The 21,139-nt window shown below is 54.6% G+C and overlaps 1 protein-coding gene across 4 annotated transcripts; it reads right to left on the bottom strand.

Annotated features, from left to right (window-relative positions):
* Nucleotides 1-1,975: 1,975 nt before the first annotated feature.
* CPT1C (carnitine palmitoyltransferase 1C) lies at nucleotides 1,976-21,120 on the bottom strand. 4 transcript variants are annotated; one of them, XM_030298658.1, is made up of 20 exons: nucleotides 20,666-21,120; nucleotides 20,057-20,133; nucleotides 19,792-19,946; nucleotides 15,283-15,422; nucleotides 13,412-13,583; nucleotides 13,077-13,178; nucleotides 12,851-12,988; nucleotides 9,059-9,136; nucleotides 8,724-8,831; nucleotides 8,536-8,620; nucleotides 8,034-8,229; nucleotides 7,667-7,849; nucleotides 7,106-7,211; nucleotides 5,353-5,469; nucleotides 4,830-4,994; nucleotides 4,439-4,573; nucleotides 3,642-3,794; nucleotides 3,050-3,163; nucleotides 2,825-2,917; nucleotides 2,110-2,295 (listed from the first exon to the last, which is right to left on the bottom strand). In XM_030298658.1, the coding sequence occupies exons 3-20, from the start codon at nucleotides 19,930-19,932 to the stop codon at nucleotides 2,110-2,112; spliced, it is 2,412 nt and encodes an 803-aa protein (XP_030154518.1). In that variant the 5' UTR covers nucleotides 19,933-19,946; nucleotides 20,057-20,133; nucleotides 20,666-21,120. The 4 variants fall into 4 exon arrangements, with proteins under 4 accessions (XP_030154520.1, XP_030154519.1, XP_030154518.1 ...); XM_030298657.1 differs by lacking the exon at nucleotides 20,057-20,133; XM_030298660.1 differs by lacking the exons at nucleotides 19,792-19,946; nucleotides 20,057-20,133 and having other exon boundaries at nucleotides 1,976-2,295; nucleotides 20,666-21,117.
* Nucleotides 21,121-21,139: the final 19 nt, after the last annotated feature.

Below are 21,139 nucleotides of genomic sequence, written 5' to 3'. Positions count from 1 at the left end.
CTGACAGCTCAGAGCCTGGAGCCTGTTTCGAATTCTGTGTCTCCCTCTCTCTGACCCTCCGCCGTTCATGCTCTGTCTCTCTCTGTCTCAAAAATGAATAAACGTTAAAAAAAAATAAAAAAGAAAAAGAAAATGGGATTTAGTTAGGGATATGGGGTTGAAACTGAGGTACCTGCAGTTTGCATAACTTTTCTACTGCTGTCTATTAAAACAACAACAACAACAAAACATGACAGCCGAAAACAGCAAACATTTATTATCTCACAGTTTCTGAAAGTCAGGAACTCTGCAAGGCAGGAGTCTGGCTCAGGGTCTCTCATGAGGTTACATCTAAGAGGTCAGTTGGGCCGCAGTCATCTGAAGGACTGAATGGGGTGGGAGACTCTCCTTTAAAGATCATTCCCTCACATGTTCCTCCCTGGTGGTTGGCAGGAGGCCTCAGTTCTTCATGACGTGGGCCTCTCCATGGGGATGATGGATGTCATCATCATGGATGGATGTCATCCATGCTTGGATGTCCCCATGACACGGCAGACGGCTTCCCGCAGAGCAAGTGATTCCGAGAGGGCGCAAGAAGGAAGCCAGGATATCTTTCACGTCAGTCACTTCTACCACATTCTTTAAGGAAAATGAGTAAGTCCAGTCCATACTCAAGGGGAGAAGGATTAAGGTCCACCTTGTGGAGGGAAGAGTGTCAAAGTCTTTGTGAAAAAAAAAAAATGTTTTTAATTAAGTAAACTTGACCTCCAATATGGAGCTTGAATTCACGATCCCAAGATCAAGAGCCACACGCTCTACTGACTGAGCCGGGCAGGTGCCCCGCTTGTCGACATTTTTGAAAGTACCAGAGTTAGTGGGTTGGGTGTGAAGGTTTGGGTTGGTGGCGGTTAAGCTGTGCACGGTTTTAATTTGTTGTTGGGCTTGTGTGTCGTTACGCTTGATGTGGTGGAGACCACAGGGCTTGGCGTCATGGAGTACAGGAATCATGGCGCTGGTGGGCTGGATCACTGGGGTCTTGGTGTGGTCAGACGGGGTTGGTGGTGATACGGCTTGAGTTGAGCCGGTGGGGATCGTAGTGGTACTGGGGGTCGAGTAGCGGTGTGATCGAGGAGTGCGGTGTTTTGTTTTTTTTTTAATTTTTTTTTAACGTTTATTTATTTTTGAGAAAGAGACAGAGCATGAAAAGGGGAGGGTCAGAGAGAGGGAGACACAGAATCTGAAACAGGCTCCAGGCTCTGAGCCGTCAGCACAGAGCCCGACGCGGGGCTCGAACTCACGGACCGCGAGATCATGACCTGAGCCGAAGTCGGCTGCTTAACCGACTGAGCCACCCAGGCGCCCCAGGAGTGCGGTGTTTAAAGCATAACTCTGGGTCAAGTTTAAGTTTGGGGTATGGCGGAGATTAGATGGCAGTTTTGGTCGGGTGATGGAGGTTGGAGTTGGATGTTTTTGCGCCGTTTGTATGCTTCCGGTTGTGGTTGTGTTGTCGGGGGTAGTGGGGTGTGGCGTTGCGGAGTCATTGGTTTTGGAATCGCGACAACGGTCAGGCAGAACGTTAGGCAGAGCCTTTCCCAGTTGTGGGTGTGGCATCCGTCACTGAGGAGGAGGTTGGAATGGCTGGGGTTGGGCTGAGGAATAAGAATTTTGGGGGGTTCATTGGAGGTCTCAACAAGGGTGGCTGGAACGGCGTCGATCTTGATGTTTGGGGTGGGCAGTGGTGTTGGGGCAGCAGGAATTGGGCTAATGAGAATTTGTGGGGTTGTTTGACTGAGACTGGCCTCGGATGGTTGGGTCTGGTGTGACTGGAGCCGGGAATTCAGTAGGAGTGGGCAGGGTTGGGGGGTGTGCCTGAAATTGATGCTAATGGAGAATTCATGGCTGGGCCTGGGGATGGAGGGGAACTTTTCTTCTCCTCCACCCTGATCCTCACCCCTCCCACCCCCTGTGAGCCCAACAGCACAGCGAACACCACACACCCAGCTTACACTTCTTTATTGGACCAGATGCGGGATTTCCAAACCCAAACAGGCTGCCTCTTGTCCTGCACCAACCCAGTCGTCGAGACCCTCTCCCTAGTTCTTGGGGAGGCCAGCTCCCTGCTGGAAGGGGTCAAAGGTTGGTGGATTTCGTGGGGGCCCTGGAGCCCCCAGTGTGGCAGGGGAGAGAGCCATGCCTGTGCCCCGAGTCCTCCTCCTGTAACCCTCTGCACCTGAGCTTAGGGCGCGGCCCCTCCTGGAACAGGCAGGCCACATCCAACAATGCATCCTCAATGTGCTGCCCCAGCCGGTGGGAGTCCTGGAAGGAGAAACACGTCATGTCCAGGAGGAGCCGGGACAGGGGGTTCCTCGGCGCTGGAAGACAAGAGGGCTGGTCTGAGGGAGGCGGCAGGGGACTGGGATTCCTGGGTCCGGGGGCAGCATTGAGCTAGGAGTCTGGACTCCTAGCTTGTAGAAGAGGGAGCTGGTCTGGACTCCTAGGTTGTAGGAGAAGAGGGAGCTAGGAGTCCAGACCCCTGGGTCCTGAGGGAGGAGAGTGCAATGGGGGGGGGGGGGGGGGTTCCAGCCTGTCTCCCCATTAAAAATTTTTTTTTAAATGTTTATTCTTGGGAGAGAGAGAGACAGAGCGATACAGAGAGAAGACAGAGCATGAGCAAGAAAGGGGCAGAGAAAGAGACACACACACACACAGAATCTGAAGCAGGCTCCAGGCTCTGAGCTGTCAGCATACAGCCGAGGCAGGGCTCCAACCTCACAAACAGTGAGATCACGCCTGAGCTGAAGTCGGAGGCTTAGCCAACGGAGCCACCCAGGCACCCCTGTCTCACCGTTTTTGTGCTAGATTTTTTGCTGGAGATGTGGAAGGTGATGGTGTCATCCCCCATGAAGATGTACGAAACCCCATAACCGTGGTCATCCGCCTGGAGAGGGGCAGAGGGAGGGGGAACAAACTAGCCTCCAGGCCCCTCCTCCCCAACTAGGCAGGAGCGCGCAGGCCCTCCTCCCTCGGGGCCCACGTCCAGGGAGGTGGGGTCAGGCCCCGGGGCACTCACAGGCCCGAATCCCCCACCAGAGGAAACATAGTCGGGGTAATTGTGGACGTCGAACAGGTGGATTTGCTGAACGGGGATCTGGCTGGTGGCCAGCTGCCACTGCTCCGAGTGAACCTGATGGACAGAGAGAAGACGGTCAAGGATGCAGTGAAGACCAAAAGACCAGCCGGTCCGCGCCCCGTTGGCTCAGCTCCATTCCACGCAGCCCGGGCCCATTCCGACCTCCCCCTCGCCCCCCCCGACGGCCTAGTTCCCCCAGATCGCCGCATTGTTGGCTCTGCCCTTCTCCTCCCTGACCCCAGCCTCCCCTTTCTGACCGCAGGGGTTCAGTTCTGCTGGAACCGCCTTTCCCTCAGTCTTCCTGACCACGCCCCCGCCTGACCCCGCCCCCTTGCCTCCCTGACCCCGCCTCCTCTCCCCTTCTCTCTCCCCCTCTTCCCTCCCTGCCCTCTCCCTTCCTCTCTTGCTGCAGCACTGCCCCCCGCCCCAACTCTCTCCTCTAACACCTCCTTTTGCCCACCTCACCCTCCTCGTCCTGAAGTCCCTCTCTTCTCCCGTGGTTCCCCGCTTCCCTCTTTCCCTGCACCCTAACCTGGTCCAGAAAAGGCGACTGCAGGTGCAGGAACTGGGACACGATGTAGAGAGCGAAGAGGTGGCGGTCGACCCCCTGTCCGCTCATCGCGGCCTTCAGCAGAGCCTGGTGCTTTTCCACGGCCAGGCGGAACATGGCACGGCGCTGTGGTTCCTGGGGTCCCCCCGGGAGGTCACAGGTCATGGAAAGACAGGAAGTGGGCTTAGTGCTGGGGCCTGCCACACCCCTGGCCTCGACCCAGCTTGCAAAATCCCTGCAAGGCAGAGATACCAATTCTACTTTGCGGAGGGGAAACAGGCTCAGAGAGGGGGAGTCACCTGCCCAGGGTCACAAGGCAAAGCAGAGGCAGGTGGGTTCCCAGGTCTGTCTGATCCAGGGCCCCAGGTCCTTCCATTGAACCATAATAGGTAGCGGGAAAGGGAACAGAGGTGCGTGGGGGGTTTCTGAGCAGACAAGTAATGTTGGGAATATGTGGAAGGGTACAAATGGAAGTCCTAAGGTGACATAGAGGCTAAGTAATCAAAGAGAGACACATTGTGGAACCAGAGATCCCTGTTAGGTGCTCCCCCAGTGCCCTGTGCGACCCCCCCAACTAAAGCAAGTATCACACTGCACTGAAATATCTCTGTCTCTCCCCACCAGTGAGCTCCTTGAGGTAGGAGACCAGGTCTGGGTCCTCCTTTGTCCATAATGCCCATCATGGGTCCCGGTCCTCAGAAGGTGCTCCATAAATATTTGCAAGTGTATGAACGAGTATGTGGAAATGACCAAAGCCTCAAAACGAGGCCCACACCCACTGTCTTCTCTTTGTCCTCCATGGCTCTCACAAAGTTGCAGGCCTCTCTGGTGCAAGATCGCACCGTCTCCGTCCGGCCTTCCAGGAACAAGCGAGTCATGGTTGACTCATAAGTCAGGCAGAATTGACCCCTGTCCTGGGGGGGGGGGGCGGCAAGGAAGGGAGAAGCCTGTCAGCCGGGCTCTGGAAATCACAGACTTGACCCACCTCTGTGTGGACCTCCCGCCTCCTCCTGCCGGGAGAATGTGTGGCTGGGGGAGAGAGATCAAGATGGCGGCCCCACAGTGGCCATGACCAAAAAAGCGTCACCAGAGGGGCTGACAAGGGAGGTCTTGGGGGCCCAGGGGAACCGAGGTCACGAGAAGGGGTTGGGGTCGAGGAACCCAACTGACCCGGAAGTGGGCCAGCTGCAAGGCCATCTGGATGAAGCTGTCCGAAGAGAGGTGGCACCGTCTGATGAAACTCTTGCCGAAGTGGGAGAAGGGGAAGACATGGCAGTCAACGTTTCCAGACAAGGTCTTGGCTCCCCTCAGGGCTAGAGAGATGGACAGATGGATCTGCCAGAGGAGGAAGGAGGGAGGGATGGCTGGGGTTACAGATGGGGTAGGGTTAGAACTGGGATGGGGAGGGAAGTGAAGGTGGAAATCGAGTCAGGGTAGGGGTGGAATGTGGAAATGGGGACAGAGGCGAACGTGGAGCTGAAGGGCTGGATTAATGATGGGGGGTGGGACTGAGGTTGGGCTGAAGACCGAATTGGGTCGGGGATGGGGTTGGGGTTTCAGGTGGGGAGGACTGGATTGGGCTGGGATTGGAGATGGGGCCGGGGTGGGATTGAGTTTGGGGATGGGAATGAGTTTAGAGTCAAAGCCAGGGGGTTGCAGACTTGGAGGAGAGGCCCGGGGAGCCCAGTCTCACCTTTTCTGGAAGGTCCCAGTGCAGCCGCTGGGGCTGGGGCAGTGAGGGATCAGGATGCCCTTTGCAGTGGCCGTCGGCTGAGTAGCCCAGCTGAAAACATTCTGTGGCCAGAGTGAACTGTGTACAAACAGAGGCTGTCAGAGTCCCTTCCTCCCTCTGGATTGAGGGCTCTCTAACCAGGGACTTGCTTTCGTAAGTCCCTTCTGGGGGTTGGGGGGGGGGCAGTCGTTGAGAAACAGAAACCTCTGATGTTCACAGGTGGGTTCTCAGGTTCAAGTTCATTGAGAGTAAGTCCGATACTAATACTCAGCTGGTGCCTACTGGCCTTTTACTTCTGACTAGTAGACAAAAAGCCACCAACGGTGGCCCCCGACTTCCCAAGACACCCCCTACCCTCACCCCCACCAGGATCCTGAGACCAGAGAGATAAAGCCCAGCACAGCATGGGCCGCCAAGGGGGTCGGTGTCCATTCTGACTGAGTGGTGCCCACGCCCTGATGGTTGTTAAATTTTATTTTATTTTATTTTTTATTTAGTTTTGTTTTTGTTGTTAAATATTTTAAATCAGCCCTGGTCGAGCACCTGCTACCCACCAGCCTTTCCCTTATTCTCACGATAACTTAGGGAGACGGGATAAAGATCCCCATTTCCGCATTAGAAACAAACATCAAGAAACACTTTATGCCTTGGAGTTTCCACGTATCTTTATCATACTCTATGTGACATCTCTTCACTCAAAGTTGATGCGCAGAGACCACAGGTTGATATGAAGGGTCTGAAAGTTAAACTGAATTGACAGTTTCATCGGCCAATATCATCAAAGGGGGAAAACTCCCATCTTACAAATGCGAAACAGGTACAGAAGAGTCCATGCTTACCCAGGGCTGTTCCTAAGATCTGAAAGGGGCCTCCCTTCCCCTCAAACATGCTGGATCCCACCCTGGGCCTCACCCAGTACCTCATGCAATGCTATGGAAGAGTGGGAACCTGAGAGGGTGTAGACGGCACCTGCTATGATTTAGGGACTAAGAAAAAAGAGAAAATAGAGGGGCGCCTGGGTGGCTAAGTCAGTGAAGCACCCGACTCTTGGTTTCGGCCCAGATCATGATACCACATTTCGTGAGTTCAAGCCCCGCATCGGGTTCTGCATTGACAGGGTGGAGCCTGCTTGGGAGTCTCTCTCTCTCTCTCTCTCTCTCTCTCTCTCTCTCTCTCTCTCCCTCTCTCTCTGCTCCTCCCTGCTCTCTCTCTCAAAATAAATAAATGAACTTTAAAAAAAAAAATTAAAAAAAAAAAGAGAGAAGATCGAGATGCTAAGGTTCTTAGGATTGGATGGGAGCTTACAGAAGAAAGAAACTCCAACCCTTCTATCTGATGAAGGGGAGAAATGAGGCTCAGAGGAGGGGAGTAACTTTCCCCAGGTCACACAGCAAGCCATCACACTGATTCAGTGTATTGTGGTTGAAAGGCCTCATTTTCTGCTCTCAGAACATTCTGGATCCATGTTCTTGCTCTGCAATTCCTGGCTCTGTGACTCTGGGCAAATCACTTCCCTTCTCTGAGCCCCGGCTGCCAACTCATCAAAAGGTCATAATCCCAGACTCTCTTTTCTTTGCTGGGTGCCCCCCCCCCCCCAATCTGGTATCTGCTCGTCTGAGCCTCTGTCTTCCCCCTAAGCGTAAGGCCCTGGAGAGGAAGGTCTTTGGAAATGGGGCCGATGGTCCCCAGGGCAGGAGGGGACTGGCTGCCTTACCTCCCACATGTGTCCTGAGATGGGGCAGTCGGCCCACGAGTGCTCCACGCTGAGACCCAGCTTCCCATTGGAGAAGACGATTAAAGTGAAGGATTTGTCAAACCAGCTGCAGGCGAGAATTCAAAGTGGTCACCAGAGAGCCAGGGCCAAGAAGGAACTTGGGTGCTCTTGGTGGAAAATGCAGGAGTGTCAGGGTGGGGGGATGTTTCTGGAAACAGGGCTGGTATAGGGATCTCTAAGAGGGTGGAGGTCTCCACCAGGCAGTCTAGATGGTTTCTGAGGCATGTCTAAGGCTTGGAAAATTGGGACATTTCGGGGGAACATGCCAAGAAAGGTTCAAGGCTCACGAGGAGCTGAAGGGTTAGGGGGATTCTTCCGGGAACCTCAGAAATCACAAGGGTGCCTCGTGCACGTCTAGGAAGTTGTCTGAGGACCTCTAGGTATGGAAGTCCCAGGTCTGGGGTCCAGGGTCTGCTTGTCTAGTGTCCAGAGTCCTAGGCCTGGAGACCGGGTTCTGGGGTCACAGGTTGGGGTGAGGTTCGAGTCCAGGGACTGACTCACCGGTCATGGCCCCTGCCAGCCAGTAGGGCATGGGCATAGGCATCCAGTGTAGCTGCGGGGTCCTCCCTGGTGAGCCCTGCAGGTTCCGAGTCCAGTGATACGAAGAAAGCAGCTCCTTCCACGGCCTCCAGGGTATCCTCAGCCTGGGTCTTCAGGGAACTCCGTACCTGGGCCCACACATCCCTGTGGCGGGGGGGGGGGTGGGGGAGGGGGAGGGGGAGTGTGTGTGTGGGGGGGGGGGGGGTGACTGCACCTGAGCCCAGGCTGGCCCTGTACCCTGCCCAGCCCCCACCCAGCCCCCAACCTTGCCCTGCTACAACTCCGGGAGGCTGGCTGGGCCCCCGGGGCCCCGATCTCCCGCCCTCACCTGGGAGCAGCGGTCAGGGCCGCCAGATGCTCCTCCTGGGGGCAGGCGGGGGAGGGGTCGTCCAGGATTCGCTGGAACTGCTGCTCCAGGGCCCGCGGGGACAGCAGGCCGCTCTGGGAGTGGGTCCCCACGCGGTAGAATCGGCCACGGTGGAAGACGGCCACGTGTCGGCTGTCGCGGAGGTGGCGGATGTGGTCTAGGGGCGGCGCGGGGGGAAGTGCAGAGGGCACGAAGGTCAGTGGCAAGGATAAGAACAAGGGTCATTTATCAGGCACTTCCTGGGTGGCTCGCACTGTCCTAAATACTCACTTCACCCTCACTACCCTGTGCACCCTTATAATCCGGTTTCAGAGACGAGGATACCCAGGCTCAGAGAGGGTAATAGCTGACCCAGGTCACACAGCTAGGGAGCGATGGAGCTGGGATTCGAACCCAGGAGACCATGCTCTCAGCTACTACACTGTTGACGCCTCTGCCGGTGCGGGGCCAAGAGGCATCTCACCTTTCTGGATGCCGGGAATGCGCGTGGTGTTGAAGATCTTCTCATACTGGGCAGAGCATAAGGGCCGCATTCCCATCAGCAAAGTCTGCAAGAGACCACGGGCTCCCGAACTGCCTCCCAGGACCCGCGTGGCCCCACGGCCACAGGACCGCAGTCTCCGTGTCCGGCCCACAGGGCGGCCCTCTTACAGGCAGGATCTCCTGGCGGTTCAGGCGGTGGCGGTAGAGGAGGAGGGCGTGGACCGCGTTCCCAGCGCGAGCGGCCTGCACCGGCGTGGGGGTGACGTACAGGAAGTCCTGGGGGCCAGCCGAGGGGACCGCAAAGCGCCCGGGGTCAGGCGTGCCCCTCACGGGGACACTGACCCCCAAACCCAGATGCTGACCCCAACAGAGGGCGGGATGGTGAACGACCGACTCTGATTCGGGTCACGGCCCCGAAACTCCACCTCCTACAGAGACATCCCAACCCTAGATCCATGAACGGCGGCCCCGCCCGGCTCCCAGCCCCGATGTTCCCTCCTCACCATCATGTAATAGTTGCTGTTCACCATCAGCGAGTGCCGGGAGCGCAGATACACAAATTCTTCCCACCAGTCACTGACCTGGGAGTGGGGCCGAGAGACGCACAGCTGGGGTGGCTGCGGCCAAGCTGGGGAGCGGGGCAGTGGGAGCGGCAGGACCCCCAAGACTTGGCGGCCGAGTCCTTGAGGGTGGAACTCGATGAAGGAGGCCATCGTGATCAGTAACCAGCAGTAACCCCGAAGTCCATCAGTTGGGGATCAGTTAGCTAAATCGCGCTATACTCCTGTCCCGGAATGCTACCAAGCTGTTCAAAAAAGCACACGGCCGGGCACCGGGGTGTGCTCAGTGGGTTCAGCCTCTGACTTCGGCTCAGGTCATGATCTCGCGCAGTTCATGAGTTCCAGCCCCGCCGGCAGCTCGGTGCCTTGAACCTGCTTCAGATTCTGGGTCTGCGGCTCTCTCTGCCCCTCCCCCGCTTGCACTCAGTCTCTCACAAGTAAATAAACATTAAAAAAAAAAAAAAAAAGAAAGAAAGAAAAAGAACAAGGCAAGGGGCACGTAGGTGGCTCAGTCAGTGGAGCAACAGACTCTGATTCCAAGTCTTGAGCTCAGGGTCCTGAGTTCAAGTTCAAGTTGGGCCTGGAGCCTCCTTTAAAAAAAAAGTAGGGGTGGCTCAGTCGGTTGAGCATCTGATTCCTGATTTTGGCTCAGGTCATGATCTCACGGTTTCATGCTGACAGTGGAGAGCCTGCTTGCGATTCTCTTTTTCCCTCTCTCTGCCCTTCCTCTGCTCACACACTCTCTCTCGAAATAAATAAGCAAAACTTAAAAAAACTAAATATCACCAAGACCCAAGTGTCCAACAAAAGATGAATGGGCAACCAAAACGGAGCCTATCCCTACAATGGATTTTTTTTTTTTTTTTTTTTTTAAGATTTTACTTTTAAGTAACCTCTACACCCAGCGTGGGACTTGAACTGGCAATCCTGAGGTCAAGAGCCACACACTCCTCCAACTGAGCCTGCCAGGCGCTCTTACAATGGAATGCTAATATAAAAAGGAATGAAGTTCTGATGTGCACTGCGACACGGACAGACCCTAAAAACACTATGCCAGGTGATATGAGTCAGACACAGAAGGACAGATCGTGTATGATTTTATTTGCATGAAAAATCTAAAATAGGTAAATCCCTAGAGATAATAAGTAGAATAGAGGTTACCTGGCACTTCGGGGAAGCAGGAATGGGGATGTATTGCTTAATAGGTACCGAGTTTCTGTTTGGGATGATGAAAAAGTTCTGGAAATAGATTGTTCTGATGGTTCCAGACACGGCAAATGCACTTAATACCACTGAATTGCATACTTAAAAATGGCTAAAATGGAGGCCATTCCATGGCTCAGTCAGTTCAGCGACAGACTCTTGATTTGGGCTCAGGTCATGATCTCACTGTTCGTGAGTTCGAGCCCCACATGGGGATTCCCTGCTTGGGATCCTCTCTCTCTCCTTTCCTCTCTGCAACTCTTGTGCTCTCTCTCTCTCTCTCTCTCTCTCAAAATAAGTAAAATAAAGTTTAAAAATGTATTTAAAAAATGGCTAAAATGATAAATTTTATGTTATGTCCATTTTATCACAAATATACATATTTAGGTTACATATGTTTTATATACTATATTAAATCTATATTTTCTACAAATTATAAAACATATAAGCATATTATGTATTATGCAATTGAAAATTACATGTAGGGGCTCGTGGGTGGCTCAGTCGGTTCAGCGTCCGACTTCAGCTCGGGTCATGATTTCACAGCTCGTGGGTTCGAGCCCCACGTTGGGCTCTGTGCTGACAGCTCGGAGCCTGGAGCCTGCTTCCGACTCTGTGTCTCCCTCTCTCTCTGCCCCTTCCCCGCTCGTGCTCTGTCTCTCTCTGTCTCTCTCTCTCTCTCTTAAATAAACGTTAAAACAAATTTAAAAAAATTACATGTAATATAGAAATAAAATTTACATAGCATAAATAAAAAATATAGATAAAAAGTCTAAGTGAGAGGAAAGCACGGTGTCAGACTTTAGTTGGCCTTCACATTTTTTTTTTGTTATACATAAGATAACAGGATATGTTATAATAGGTGGTGCCTTAGAAATCCAATGAAATACATACATCGTGTGTGTGTCCGGGCGCGTGTACGTACACACGCGCGCGCATACGCACACGCGCATGCGCATTGGAACAGACTCCGGTCCAAGAGCTTGAAGGAAAAAAAATGTAAAAACTAAGGCCTGGCTTCCCTTCTCCCTCTCCAGACACGACTCGGTCCCCTCCATAGCGCTTGTCCGTGCTGCTGCCCCTCGTGGCTCTGTCTCAGCTCCTCCTCCCTTTCAAGTCCAATGCTGTCACCCAGGCCTTTCCTGAGCCTCCACCCAGGTCTCCAGCTGCCCCAGGGCAGGTCCCCGGCGCCCCCCAGGCCTGTCACACCTGCCCCCACGGAGCTCAGTGCCTTTGCCCCAGAGCTGCTCCCCTTCTCCCCATCTCAGGGACACCCCCGCCGTCCCCCCACCACGTGAGGCCCGTAGGCGCTACCCTTGGCATCTCCTCACCCCCAGCCTGACAGTCCCGGCCCCACCCCCCCACCCCCGCCCCCTGACTCTGCCTCATACCCTCTGGCCCAATTCCCCTGTCTGACCTTGTCCTCTACCCGCCCCGCCCCCCCACCGCATCCTCTCCAGCCTCCCAGCCTCCAGTGTCTCCCCTCCAGTCTTTCCCCCACACCAGAGCTGATCCTGACCTTCCCCTGTTCAGAATACTCCCATGGCTCCCTAGCACCCCCAATAAAAAGTCCAGGATCCTCAGCTGGAGTTCAGGCCACTCCCCGCCACTCAACCATTCCCTCTCTTGACGACCACCCTTCAATCCCTGTGTCCCAGCGAGCGATGCTCTCCTGGTTCCCAGCCCATGTCCTACAACCGCCGTTCTACTCACCTCCGCTCGGCCCATTCCCTCCTACCAACCGCACCGGTTCAAATTCTGTCCAACCCTTCTGTCCAAGGCTCAGGCCTAGTAACTACTCCTCCTGGAACCCTGATCCTCTCGTCCAGTGGCGGCGTCCCCAGACCACCCCACCCCCCAGACGCTCACACCACCCCACCTTTCTTCGCTGCTACCTCCACCTGATCCCACACTGCCTGCCCCCTATTTATGACTTCCTCCTACAGAATAGGAGGCCTGTAAGCCCCGATTTGAGTGAGTTGCTGTCTTGCTCTGTGCCTCAGTTTCCCAAGGAGCTCAAATCAGAGTACTACCAAAGGCCTAGCTCCTGAACTCGGAATAGAAGCCCATTTGGGGAGGATGCCCTTACTCAAAAGGAGGGGATAAAACCAGAACAACTCTGGGGGCGGGGGGGTTTAGACCACTGGCCTGCCGGGCAAGGAGCTGAACCGTCCGAGTCCGGGAATTCTGGTTCCAATCCCGGAGGGTTGGGGGCTGAGCTGTGGATGTGGGCAGGCCCTGGAGGCGGGGCTTAGATTATGGATGTCAGGCTCACGTCGGAGCATGGAGGTCCCGGGAGAGGCTCAAAATGTTAGCACATGACTGATGGGCTTCAGAATATTGGAGAGTAGGAGGAGCTCAGAATATTGGAGCATCTAGGGCGGGGTTTAAACTACGGGAGCGTGTGGGCGGGGCTCAGAACGCGGAGCAGGGGGCGGGCCTGCAGGTTGTGGGCGTGTCGGGGGCGGGGCGTAGAACCCCGCCTTAGGAAGGCGGGCTCAGAACCTCCGCGTTCAGCGGGGGGGGACTCACGTAATTGGACGCCCACCAGGACTTGAGCCGCAGATACCACTGCAGCAGCGACGCCTGAAGCCTCAAGAATTCCTGCGCTAGGACAGACGTCAAGTCGAAGTCCTCGTCGGAGAGGATGGGCCGGACAGATTCCAGGTACTGAGGGGCAAGGAGCAGATGGTAGGTCGCGCCCCCGCCCGCCCCCCGGCCGCCTCCCGCCCCACGTGGAGGGAGCGGGCGGGCCCACCTTGCGCACGGTGTCCTGCACGGAGGGCACGGGCTGGCGTGGCAGGGAGCGCTGGTAACTGAACAGCATCGGATTGCGACCGGAGAAGATGCGGACCAGGGCCTGGAGGGAAGCGGGGAATTAGTGGGTCACTGCACCCCTCCCTGGGATCCGGGACCGGGATCGGGGGTTGTACATGGCAACCTACAGAGAGAATGGGGTTGGCACCCAGAGAATGGGGGGACAGACCCAGGGGGAGGCGTAGAGACCAGAGAGAGATGGACAGGGTCCCAGAGAGAGGGACATAGAGAAGTGGGTCCCCGGAGGGCCTGAGCAGGGCTCTGCCCTTCACATACCAGCCAGGTCTTGGTGGGGGAGGACATGGCTCCGTGGGGTTCAAGGAGCCAGCCATGGTAGGACAGAAGCAGCCTCAGGGCCACGTGAAGCGTGAAGATCAGGGCTCCCCATAGGCACGAAGCAAACAGCGCCGCTGCCAGGACTCCCCGAAGCCTGTGGTGCTGTCCACCCCTGGGGGAGTGAAAGAGACACGGGGCCTGGGTCTCCTGGCCTCAGAACGCCCCTTCCCTCCAGCCCCACCAGCCCCTGCTCTTCCTGATAGTCTCTGACCCTGATCTTTTGACTGGGGGCCTATCTTCTAGAATTGGAGTCAGTCGTAGAAATCGAGTTTCCTAAGGGGTATCTGGGTGGCTCCGTCAGTTAAGCGTCTGACTCCTGATTTCAGCTCAGGTCATAATCTTATGGTTTGTGGGCTCAAGCCCCTCATCAGGCTCTGCGCTGACAGTGTGGAATCTGCTTGGGATTCTCTCTCTCCCTTTCCCTGCCCCTCCCCTGCTCATGCTCGCTTGCTCGCTCTCTCTCAAAATAAATAAAAATAAAACGTTAAAAAATTTTAAAAAATTTAAAAAAAGAAACTGCTGATCTAAAACCACAGTAAATCAACGTGTTTGCAAAGTGGCAATCAGATAGACATATGAGCAAATCCCACCTGGAGGACTAGGAGCGAGTTGCTTCCCCTCTGTAGACTGGGTACGTCTAGCCTTCCTGGAAATTTCTACCTCTGATCCTGGGTCTGCCCTTTGGGACTGTCTGTACAAAATCTGAACCTTCTTCCCCAGGAGGACGAAGCCAAGAATTAGAACCTGTCACTTTCCCCACACCCGGCTCCCAAACCGTCCCCCCAAATGGCAATTATAATAACACAACCACTCCCATTTAGTAACCTTCCGGCACTGTACGGAATATTCCACAGGCATGCTTTTTTTTTTTTTTTTTTTTTTTTAAGATTTTATTTTTAAGTAATCGCTACACCCAGCGTGGGGCTCAAACTCACAACCCGAGATCAAGAATCGCGTGCTCCATGGGGCGCCTGGGTGGCGCAGTCGGTTAAGCGTCCGACTTCAGCCAGGTCACGATCTCGCGGTCTGGGAGTTCGAGCCCCGCGTCGGGCTCTGGGCTGATGGCTCAGAGCCTGGAGCCTGTTTCCGATTCTGTATCTCCCTCTCTCTCTGCCCCTCCCCCATTCATGCTCTGTCTCTCTCTGTCCCAAAAATAAATAAACGTTGAAAAAAAAAATTTAAAAAAAAAAAAGAATCGCGTGCTCCACTGACTGAGCCACCCAGGTGCCCTTATTACCTATATTTAATTTTTTTTAACATATATTTATTTTTGAGAGAGAAACAGAGTGTGAGCCGCGGAGGGGCAAAGAGAGAGGGAGACACAGATCTGAAGCAGGTTCCAGGCTCTAAGCTGTCAGCACAGAGCCCAACACGGGGCTCGAACTCAGGAACCACAAGATAATGACCTGAGCCCAAGTTAGACGTTTAACTGACTGAGCCACCCAGATGTCCCTATTACCTATATTTTACAGAGGAAGACTCTAACACCGAGAATGGTTAAGTCTCTTGCCTAAGGCTACACAACTGAAGGCCAGTAGGGCTCCTGCTTTTCTCGGTGCTTACATAACCATGTCTGGATATTTTCCAGTTTGTCAGCATCCCCCTTAGCAAGAAACAGACCGGATGGAAAATAGGCAGAGAGAAGCGGGGAAATCACCTCCTTTTTACTCACGCTGTACCTTTATTAATCTGACCCAAAGTAAGTCTCAGAGATTACTTCTCTTTAGCAGGCGCATCACACTGATAGAGAAGCTTACTGGGTGGAGGGGGAGGAATTAGGGAGGTTGCTGGGCTCAAGCGGGGGAGCTCACCAGTCTGGCAGCAACTCTTTGATCTTCTCCATCAGTCCCAGGGAAGGATCCAGCTGGAGGAACCAGGCGAGCTGAATGGCACCGAAGAGGAAGAGCCAGCTGAGGGGGCTGGCAGGGAGCACACCAGTAAGAAAGTCATTCTGCGGGGAGGAAAGGCACCCATTCAATCCATTAATCCTCCTCTAGGCACGATTCTTAGACACCGACAGAGCACCCAGTGTGCGCTGAATCCCGAGCTGGGTGCTCAAGACCCGGTGGGGACCAGAGAGATCTGGGTCCCGCCCTCAGGGAAGTCAGTCAGGAACGAAGCGAGTGCTAATGACATAAAAACAAGGCGGGCACAAGAGCCCTGAGTAGGATGCTCAGCTTGGAGGAGTCAGGGAGGGCTCCCTGGAGGAGGTCACTCCCAGGCAAAATGGCCCTCCATACACCGCAGGGGCTGGAGCTCAGCAGGCCTTCTAGAACTTTTGTGGCTATGGAATGAATGAGGAATGCAAAAGTGCTGGGGAAGTGCATGGAAATACCCAACGCTTAACCAGCGCTCACGACCCGCCCGGCCCCTTTTCCAAGGCGGAACTCTTAAACCCCCCCCCCAACATCTCTGTGCGGCAGGTACTCAGGTGATCTGATTTTGCAAAAGAAACCACTCGGGTTCAAAGTCACACAGAGAGCATGATAAGAGCTGCTATTCGTTGCCATCAGGGCTCCAGAAACCGCGTTCTCTTTTCCCGCATTTAACAAATGGGAGAGCCTCAGAGATCACGGTTTAGAACTTGGGCTCTGGGGCCCTGGGCTCAAACCTCTGCTCTGTCACTAACAAGCTGAGTGACCGCGAGCAAGTGGCTTCACCTCTCTGTGTCTGTTTCCTCATCTGTGGAATGGGAACAATCCCAGTACTTGGCTCCTGGGACCGTCGTGAGGACGGGATGAGAAAATGTCCTCCCACAAACAGTTATTGTGGTCCTACAGCAGTGATAAGACAGCAAGATTCCTGCTCTCCTGGGGGACAGAGCAATAGCTACGTCAGTAAAGGATTTAGGGTAGTGTGGCAGGTGGCATTAGGGACTGTGGGCTAAGCAAAGAGGGCTGGCGGGGCAGGGGGGAGGGGGGAGGGTAGTGAACTGCAGAGCTCAGAGCCAGGCACACAGTAAGCGCTCAGTGAACATCATTACCAATGCTCCTTTCTTTCTATGGCTACCCTACTTCCTGTTGGGGATTTATTTATGTGACGATCTTCCCTTGGTATGGCAAGCAAAGGTTACTGGCAACCGTGGCTCTTTGGTTGCTTATTATCTCTTTTTAAGAGAAGCAGTCTCTTCCTTTATCCGGGGCTCGGGACCGCGGTAGAACAGGGCTTCGTAATAACAGGAGACGTCTCCAGAGCCCTTCCCAAGGACGAGATGCCTCAATAAATCATCGCATTGCCCTGTATCTCAGCAAAACAGTAGTAAATACCACTATCTCTATCGCAGGGGCGAAGAAAGTGAGCAGACAAGAAGTTTGAAGAACGTGTCCCAAGCCAGGGAGGGCCCACTGTCAACCCCTCAAATCGTCCAGATGTCTTGTGACCCTAATGCAACAGGATATAGTGCAAAGTTCCACACGGGGGCGCCTGGGGTCCGCTGCCTCTCATATTCATCTGGAAACCATCTCAGGAAACACTCTGACCTCCTGCTGCTGAACAGCCCACATGTGCGCTGTGCCACGTGCTTGGCCCAAATGACCCCCTGCACGTCATTCACAACAGCCCCATGGCATGGGTCCTGGGACCACGTTCTAGAAAAGCAGGATAGCAGGCGTGGGTATGGGTTCCACAGCCAGACTGCTAATTCTAGTCCTGCCTCGAGCACTGCATCTTGGCAGCTGTGTGACCTGGGGAAAGTTGAAGGCACCTCTCTGGGCCTCTGTTTCCTCATCTGTAAAGTGGGACAGAGAATAGGTCTACCTTAGAAGGCTATAATGAAGATCAGATGAGCCATACATTTATTTATTCTGATTTTTATTTGTAAAAGATTTTATTTGGGGAGCACCTGGGCGGCTCTGTCCGTTGAGCCTCCTAGACTCTTGGTTTTGGCTCAGGTCGTGAGTTCGAGCCCCACATCTCGTTCTGCGCCTGGCAGCATGGAGCCTGCTTGGGATTCCCTCTCTCTCTCCTTCTCTGTCCCTCCCCTGCTCGCGCCGTCTCTGCCCCTCTCAAAAATCAATAAACAAACTTAAAAAATTAAAAAAAAAAAAAAAGATTTTAAGTCATCTCTACACCCCACACGGGGCTCAAATTCACGACCCTGAAATCAAGGGTCACACGCAAGCAATAGATTTAAAGGGTTTTGGTGAGTGTAGACCCCAAAACACACTAAATATGACCTGATGTGATTTTTGAAACGAGGAGGCAGACTCAGAGAAGTTAATAACACGCCAGAGGGCACCCAGCACTTACGACCTATGTGGAACCACCAGGATCGTAGGAATGGCGATGTTGGAGCGGTCACTTCTCTGCATCAGACCTTCTGCTAAGACAGCGCATGCTTACAACAATCCCTCGAGGCCGGGACTGTCAGGGACGCCATTTTATAAGTGACCAAGTTATGGCTTAGCAGGACGTCTATGCGATTTCAGCCCTGAGGTTGCTGAGGGCACAGCCCTCACCCTGAAACCAAGTTCCAGGAGCTACGACTTCAGGGTGGCTCCTAAGGACAGAAGAGCATCCAATGTCCCACAGGGAGAGAGGCAGCTATGTGACAGAAAGGGAAGAACGATCACTATTACAATGATCAGTTAATACTAATGACAGGGTCTGGTGGGGCCCACCAGGCATAGGGGACTGACTCTGAGAAGGGCTTTAGGTTTTGACTCAAAAGTAGGGGTGGTGATGGCCAAAATTTTCAACAATGCAGCACTAGTCAAAATCCACTTACAAGTATAGAAACCAGAGCAGCGGTTGCTTTGAGTCGGGGGGGGGGGGGCGCTAACTGGAAAAGGGCTCAAAGGAACATTCTAGAATGGCGGCAATTCCGTCTTGCTAGGAAGTTGGGCGCACAGGTATTGTCAAAATTCAAGGACTGTACCTTTTAAGAACCTGTGCATTTTTTTCTGAATGAAACGATATCTTAATTTTAAAAATATACGTGTGGCTCAGTCAGTTGAGAGTCTGACTTCGGCTCAGGTCGCGATCTCACAGTTCGTGGTTCGAGCCCCATGTCGGGCTCTGTGCCGACAGCTCAGAGCCCGGAGCCTGCTTCGGATGCTGTGTCTCCCTCTCTCTCTCTCTCTCTGCTCCTCCCCTGCTCGTGCTCTCTCAAAAATAAATAAACATTAAAAAAATAAAGTAAAAATATATGTATATGTGCAGATGTGTGTTTATGTATTTAACCCCAGGTTAATGTCCACATGATAATGTTCTAATTGATGAATTAGCCTGAGGCCCAGGAAGCTCCAGGGGCGGGGCTGAAGAAGCTCTTTGTTGGGGGGGGCGGGGGCTACCCATGTTGGGTGTAGAGGTGGGGCTCGAACTCACAACCCCGAGATCAGGAGTCACACGCTCCACCGACTGAGGCAGCCAGACACCTGGTTAATGAATAAAGAACAATCTTATCAAAAGCTAACACTTACTTGGCACTTGCCAGGGCCCAGGCAGTTCGCTCAGTGCTTACATGTAACAATTCATTTAATCCCCTCGACTGTCCCGTCAGGGGAGCTGTTATCATCACCCCTGTTTTACGTGTGGGGAAACTGAGGCTCAGAGAGGAGTACTTGCCCAAGGCCACACAGCTAGCAAGCGGCAGGGCCGGGATTCAGAATCAGTCTCGGCCAACTCTGCAGGTGTTGGAGACTTGCGTTCAGACAGGGCGTGACCACGAGGGAGACACTATATGTACCCAGTGCCGGACTTCTAGAAATAGTGACCCTGGGGCAGGCATGGGTTCTGGTTAGACGTCGGGCATGGGCATTCTAGAACAAGGGCAGTGGTGAAGTGCATACGGACATTTGGAGGTTCACGTCTGGGAACCACAGGGAGGGCGCACGGCTATGGAGAGGGGAATTGGGGGTTCAGCGGCAGGCTTGAGGAGGCAGCCTCAGACCCAGGGGCTCGGGCTAGGAGGAGGATTGGGGTGCGGGCTAACCAATATCTTCCCCGGGGTCACAGCGTTCTGAAATGAAGAGCACCGAGTTTAGCACCTGAAGACAAAATGGAAAGGTGAGGGGAGCACCTGGGGTGGGGGGGAGGGGTCTGAATTCTAGAAATTGGGTGGAAGTTGGGTTTGCGAGTCTGAGGACAGAGGGAAGTGGTCCAGGAAGTGGTTGGAAGAGGTGAATAGAGGTTCCCAGTAAGGGAGGAAGTGAGCCTCAGAAAACCCAGAAATGGCTTTAAGGGGGTCCTGAAAGTCCACATCCAAACCCCCAGAAGGGGGGGTGGGGGTGGGGAGGGATAGGATCCCAGAAGTGGGCCTCGGGCATCCCAGAAACACGTAACCGGAGTCTTGGAAGGAAACCAAGCGTGGCCCTCCTCACCCAGAAACGGGCGAGGTGCCTTTTCCAAGAGCGCAATCCGGAGAGGTAGATCTCCTGCAACACGGGGGCACTGAGCTCCACTTCGGCCCCGTCCGAGGTCAGCGAGGGTCGGAAGCCCACGGCCTGGTGCGCTTCAGCCATGTCACGCTAGAGCCCTGGGAGTTGGGACAGAGGGTCATTTTCCAGGCCCCCAGCCTCAGACCCAGGAATCCGGGCTCCCAACCCCCTCCTCCTGCAGACCCAGGAATATAGGCCGAAGGCTCACCCTTCCCTAACCACCTGAGGGGTCTCGAAGGACTTTGTCAGAGACTCGGGTGTTGGGGGGATGTCAGTTGGGGGCCTCTGTGAACGCATAGAGAGGCAGGAGGGATAACTCGCGTGAATCCCTTTTGCGACTCTGCTGAGAAGGAAGTGCAAGGCCGTGCGCCCCTCCCCAAGAAAGACTTTCGAGATTCGGGGTTGGGGGCGCGAAACCAGCCCAGGGTCGGGTTGCGGGGTATGGAGAAAAACATTAGTCCGAGACCCATTGAAATGAACACCTGCCGGACGTTGGCACCGTCCGCCTCGTTTCCGCTTCCCATGCCAAGGCGGGGGAGGGGGGGGGATGGGACGGGTGGGGAGTGGCGGGGGAGGAGCAGGGGGAATGTCTATAAATTCTCCGGCTCCAGGATGGCCCAGCGTCCCCTCCCCCCTCCGGGGGCTGGAAGAGGTGGGGGAGGGAGCACCCTACTGCGCATGCCTCACAGCCAGGGATGCTGAGACTGTGAGCCGATGCGAGCTTCGAGGACAAGTGATGGAGAAGCCCGCACGCCCAACCCAAGACACAGGCCTCCCGGCCCCGCGGGAGCTCGGGTCCCTCCGGTGCGATACTTACCACGCTGAGTCAGACGTCCGCCGAGCCGATCCTGGAACCCAAGCCCGAGCCCACCCCCCACCCCCGATTCAGAGCGCCAGACCCGTCTCCCACTTGCATATGTCCAATCCCAGTGCGACGAGTCCACGACTTGGTCGTCGGGCCTCCGGAGCTCCTGGCCGCTCCCAATTATCCAACATCCAGGAACCCCGATTTCTGCCTCGCGTGTGCCTTCGCCGGGTAGGCAAGTCCCTGGTTTTGTCCCCGCCCCCTTCCAACCCTCTGCGTTCTATCCCCGCCCCCTCGAATCTCAGCGTCCAATCCTCTCCTTCCGTTCGCTCCCTAGCCTTCAGCCTTTTTCTACCCCGCCTGATTTCTCTACCATTGGCTTCCCGGGTTCTAAGCAGCTCCTCTCCTCTGAACCCCAGGTTCTTGAGCTTCCCACTCCGCTTTGTCTCACTCTCCCTCTTTGAAAAACGAGGCTCAGCTTGGTAC

Source organism: Lynx canadensis, chromosome E2 (genome assembly GCF_007474595.2).
Source record: "Lynx canadensis isolate LIC74 chromosome E2, mLynCan4.pri.v2, whole genome shotgun sequence".
Lineage (NCBI taxonomy): Eukaryota > Metazoa > Chordata > Mammalia > Carnivora > Felidae > Lynx > Lynx canadensis.
The sequence above is the reverse complement of the archived record's forward strand: the minus strand, read 5'-3'. Positions and strand labels throughout refer to the sequence as shown.

Coding starts and splice junctions, on each gene's coding strand:
- CPT1C (XM_030298658.1), bottom strand. CDS start 19,932: ATGGCTGAAGCGCACCAGGCCGTGGGCTTCCGACCCTCGCTGACCTCG. Junction 8,230..8,535: donor CATTCCCGGCATCCAGAAAG/GTGAGATGCCTC, acceptor CGCCGCCCCTAG/ACCACATCCGCCACCTCCGC. Junction 2,296..2,824: donor AAAAATCTAGCACAAAAACG/GTGAGACAGGGG, acceptor TTCTCCTTCCAG/GACTCCCACCGGCTGGGGCA.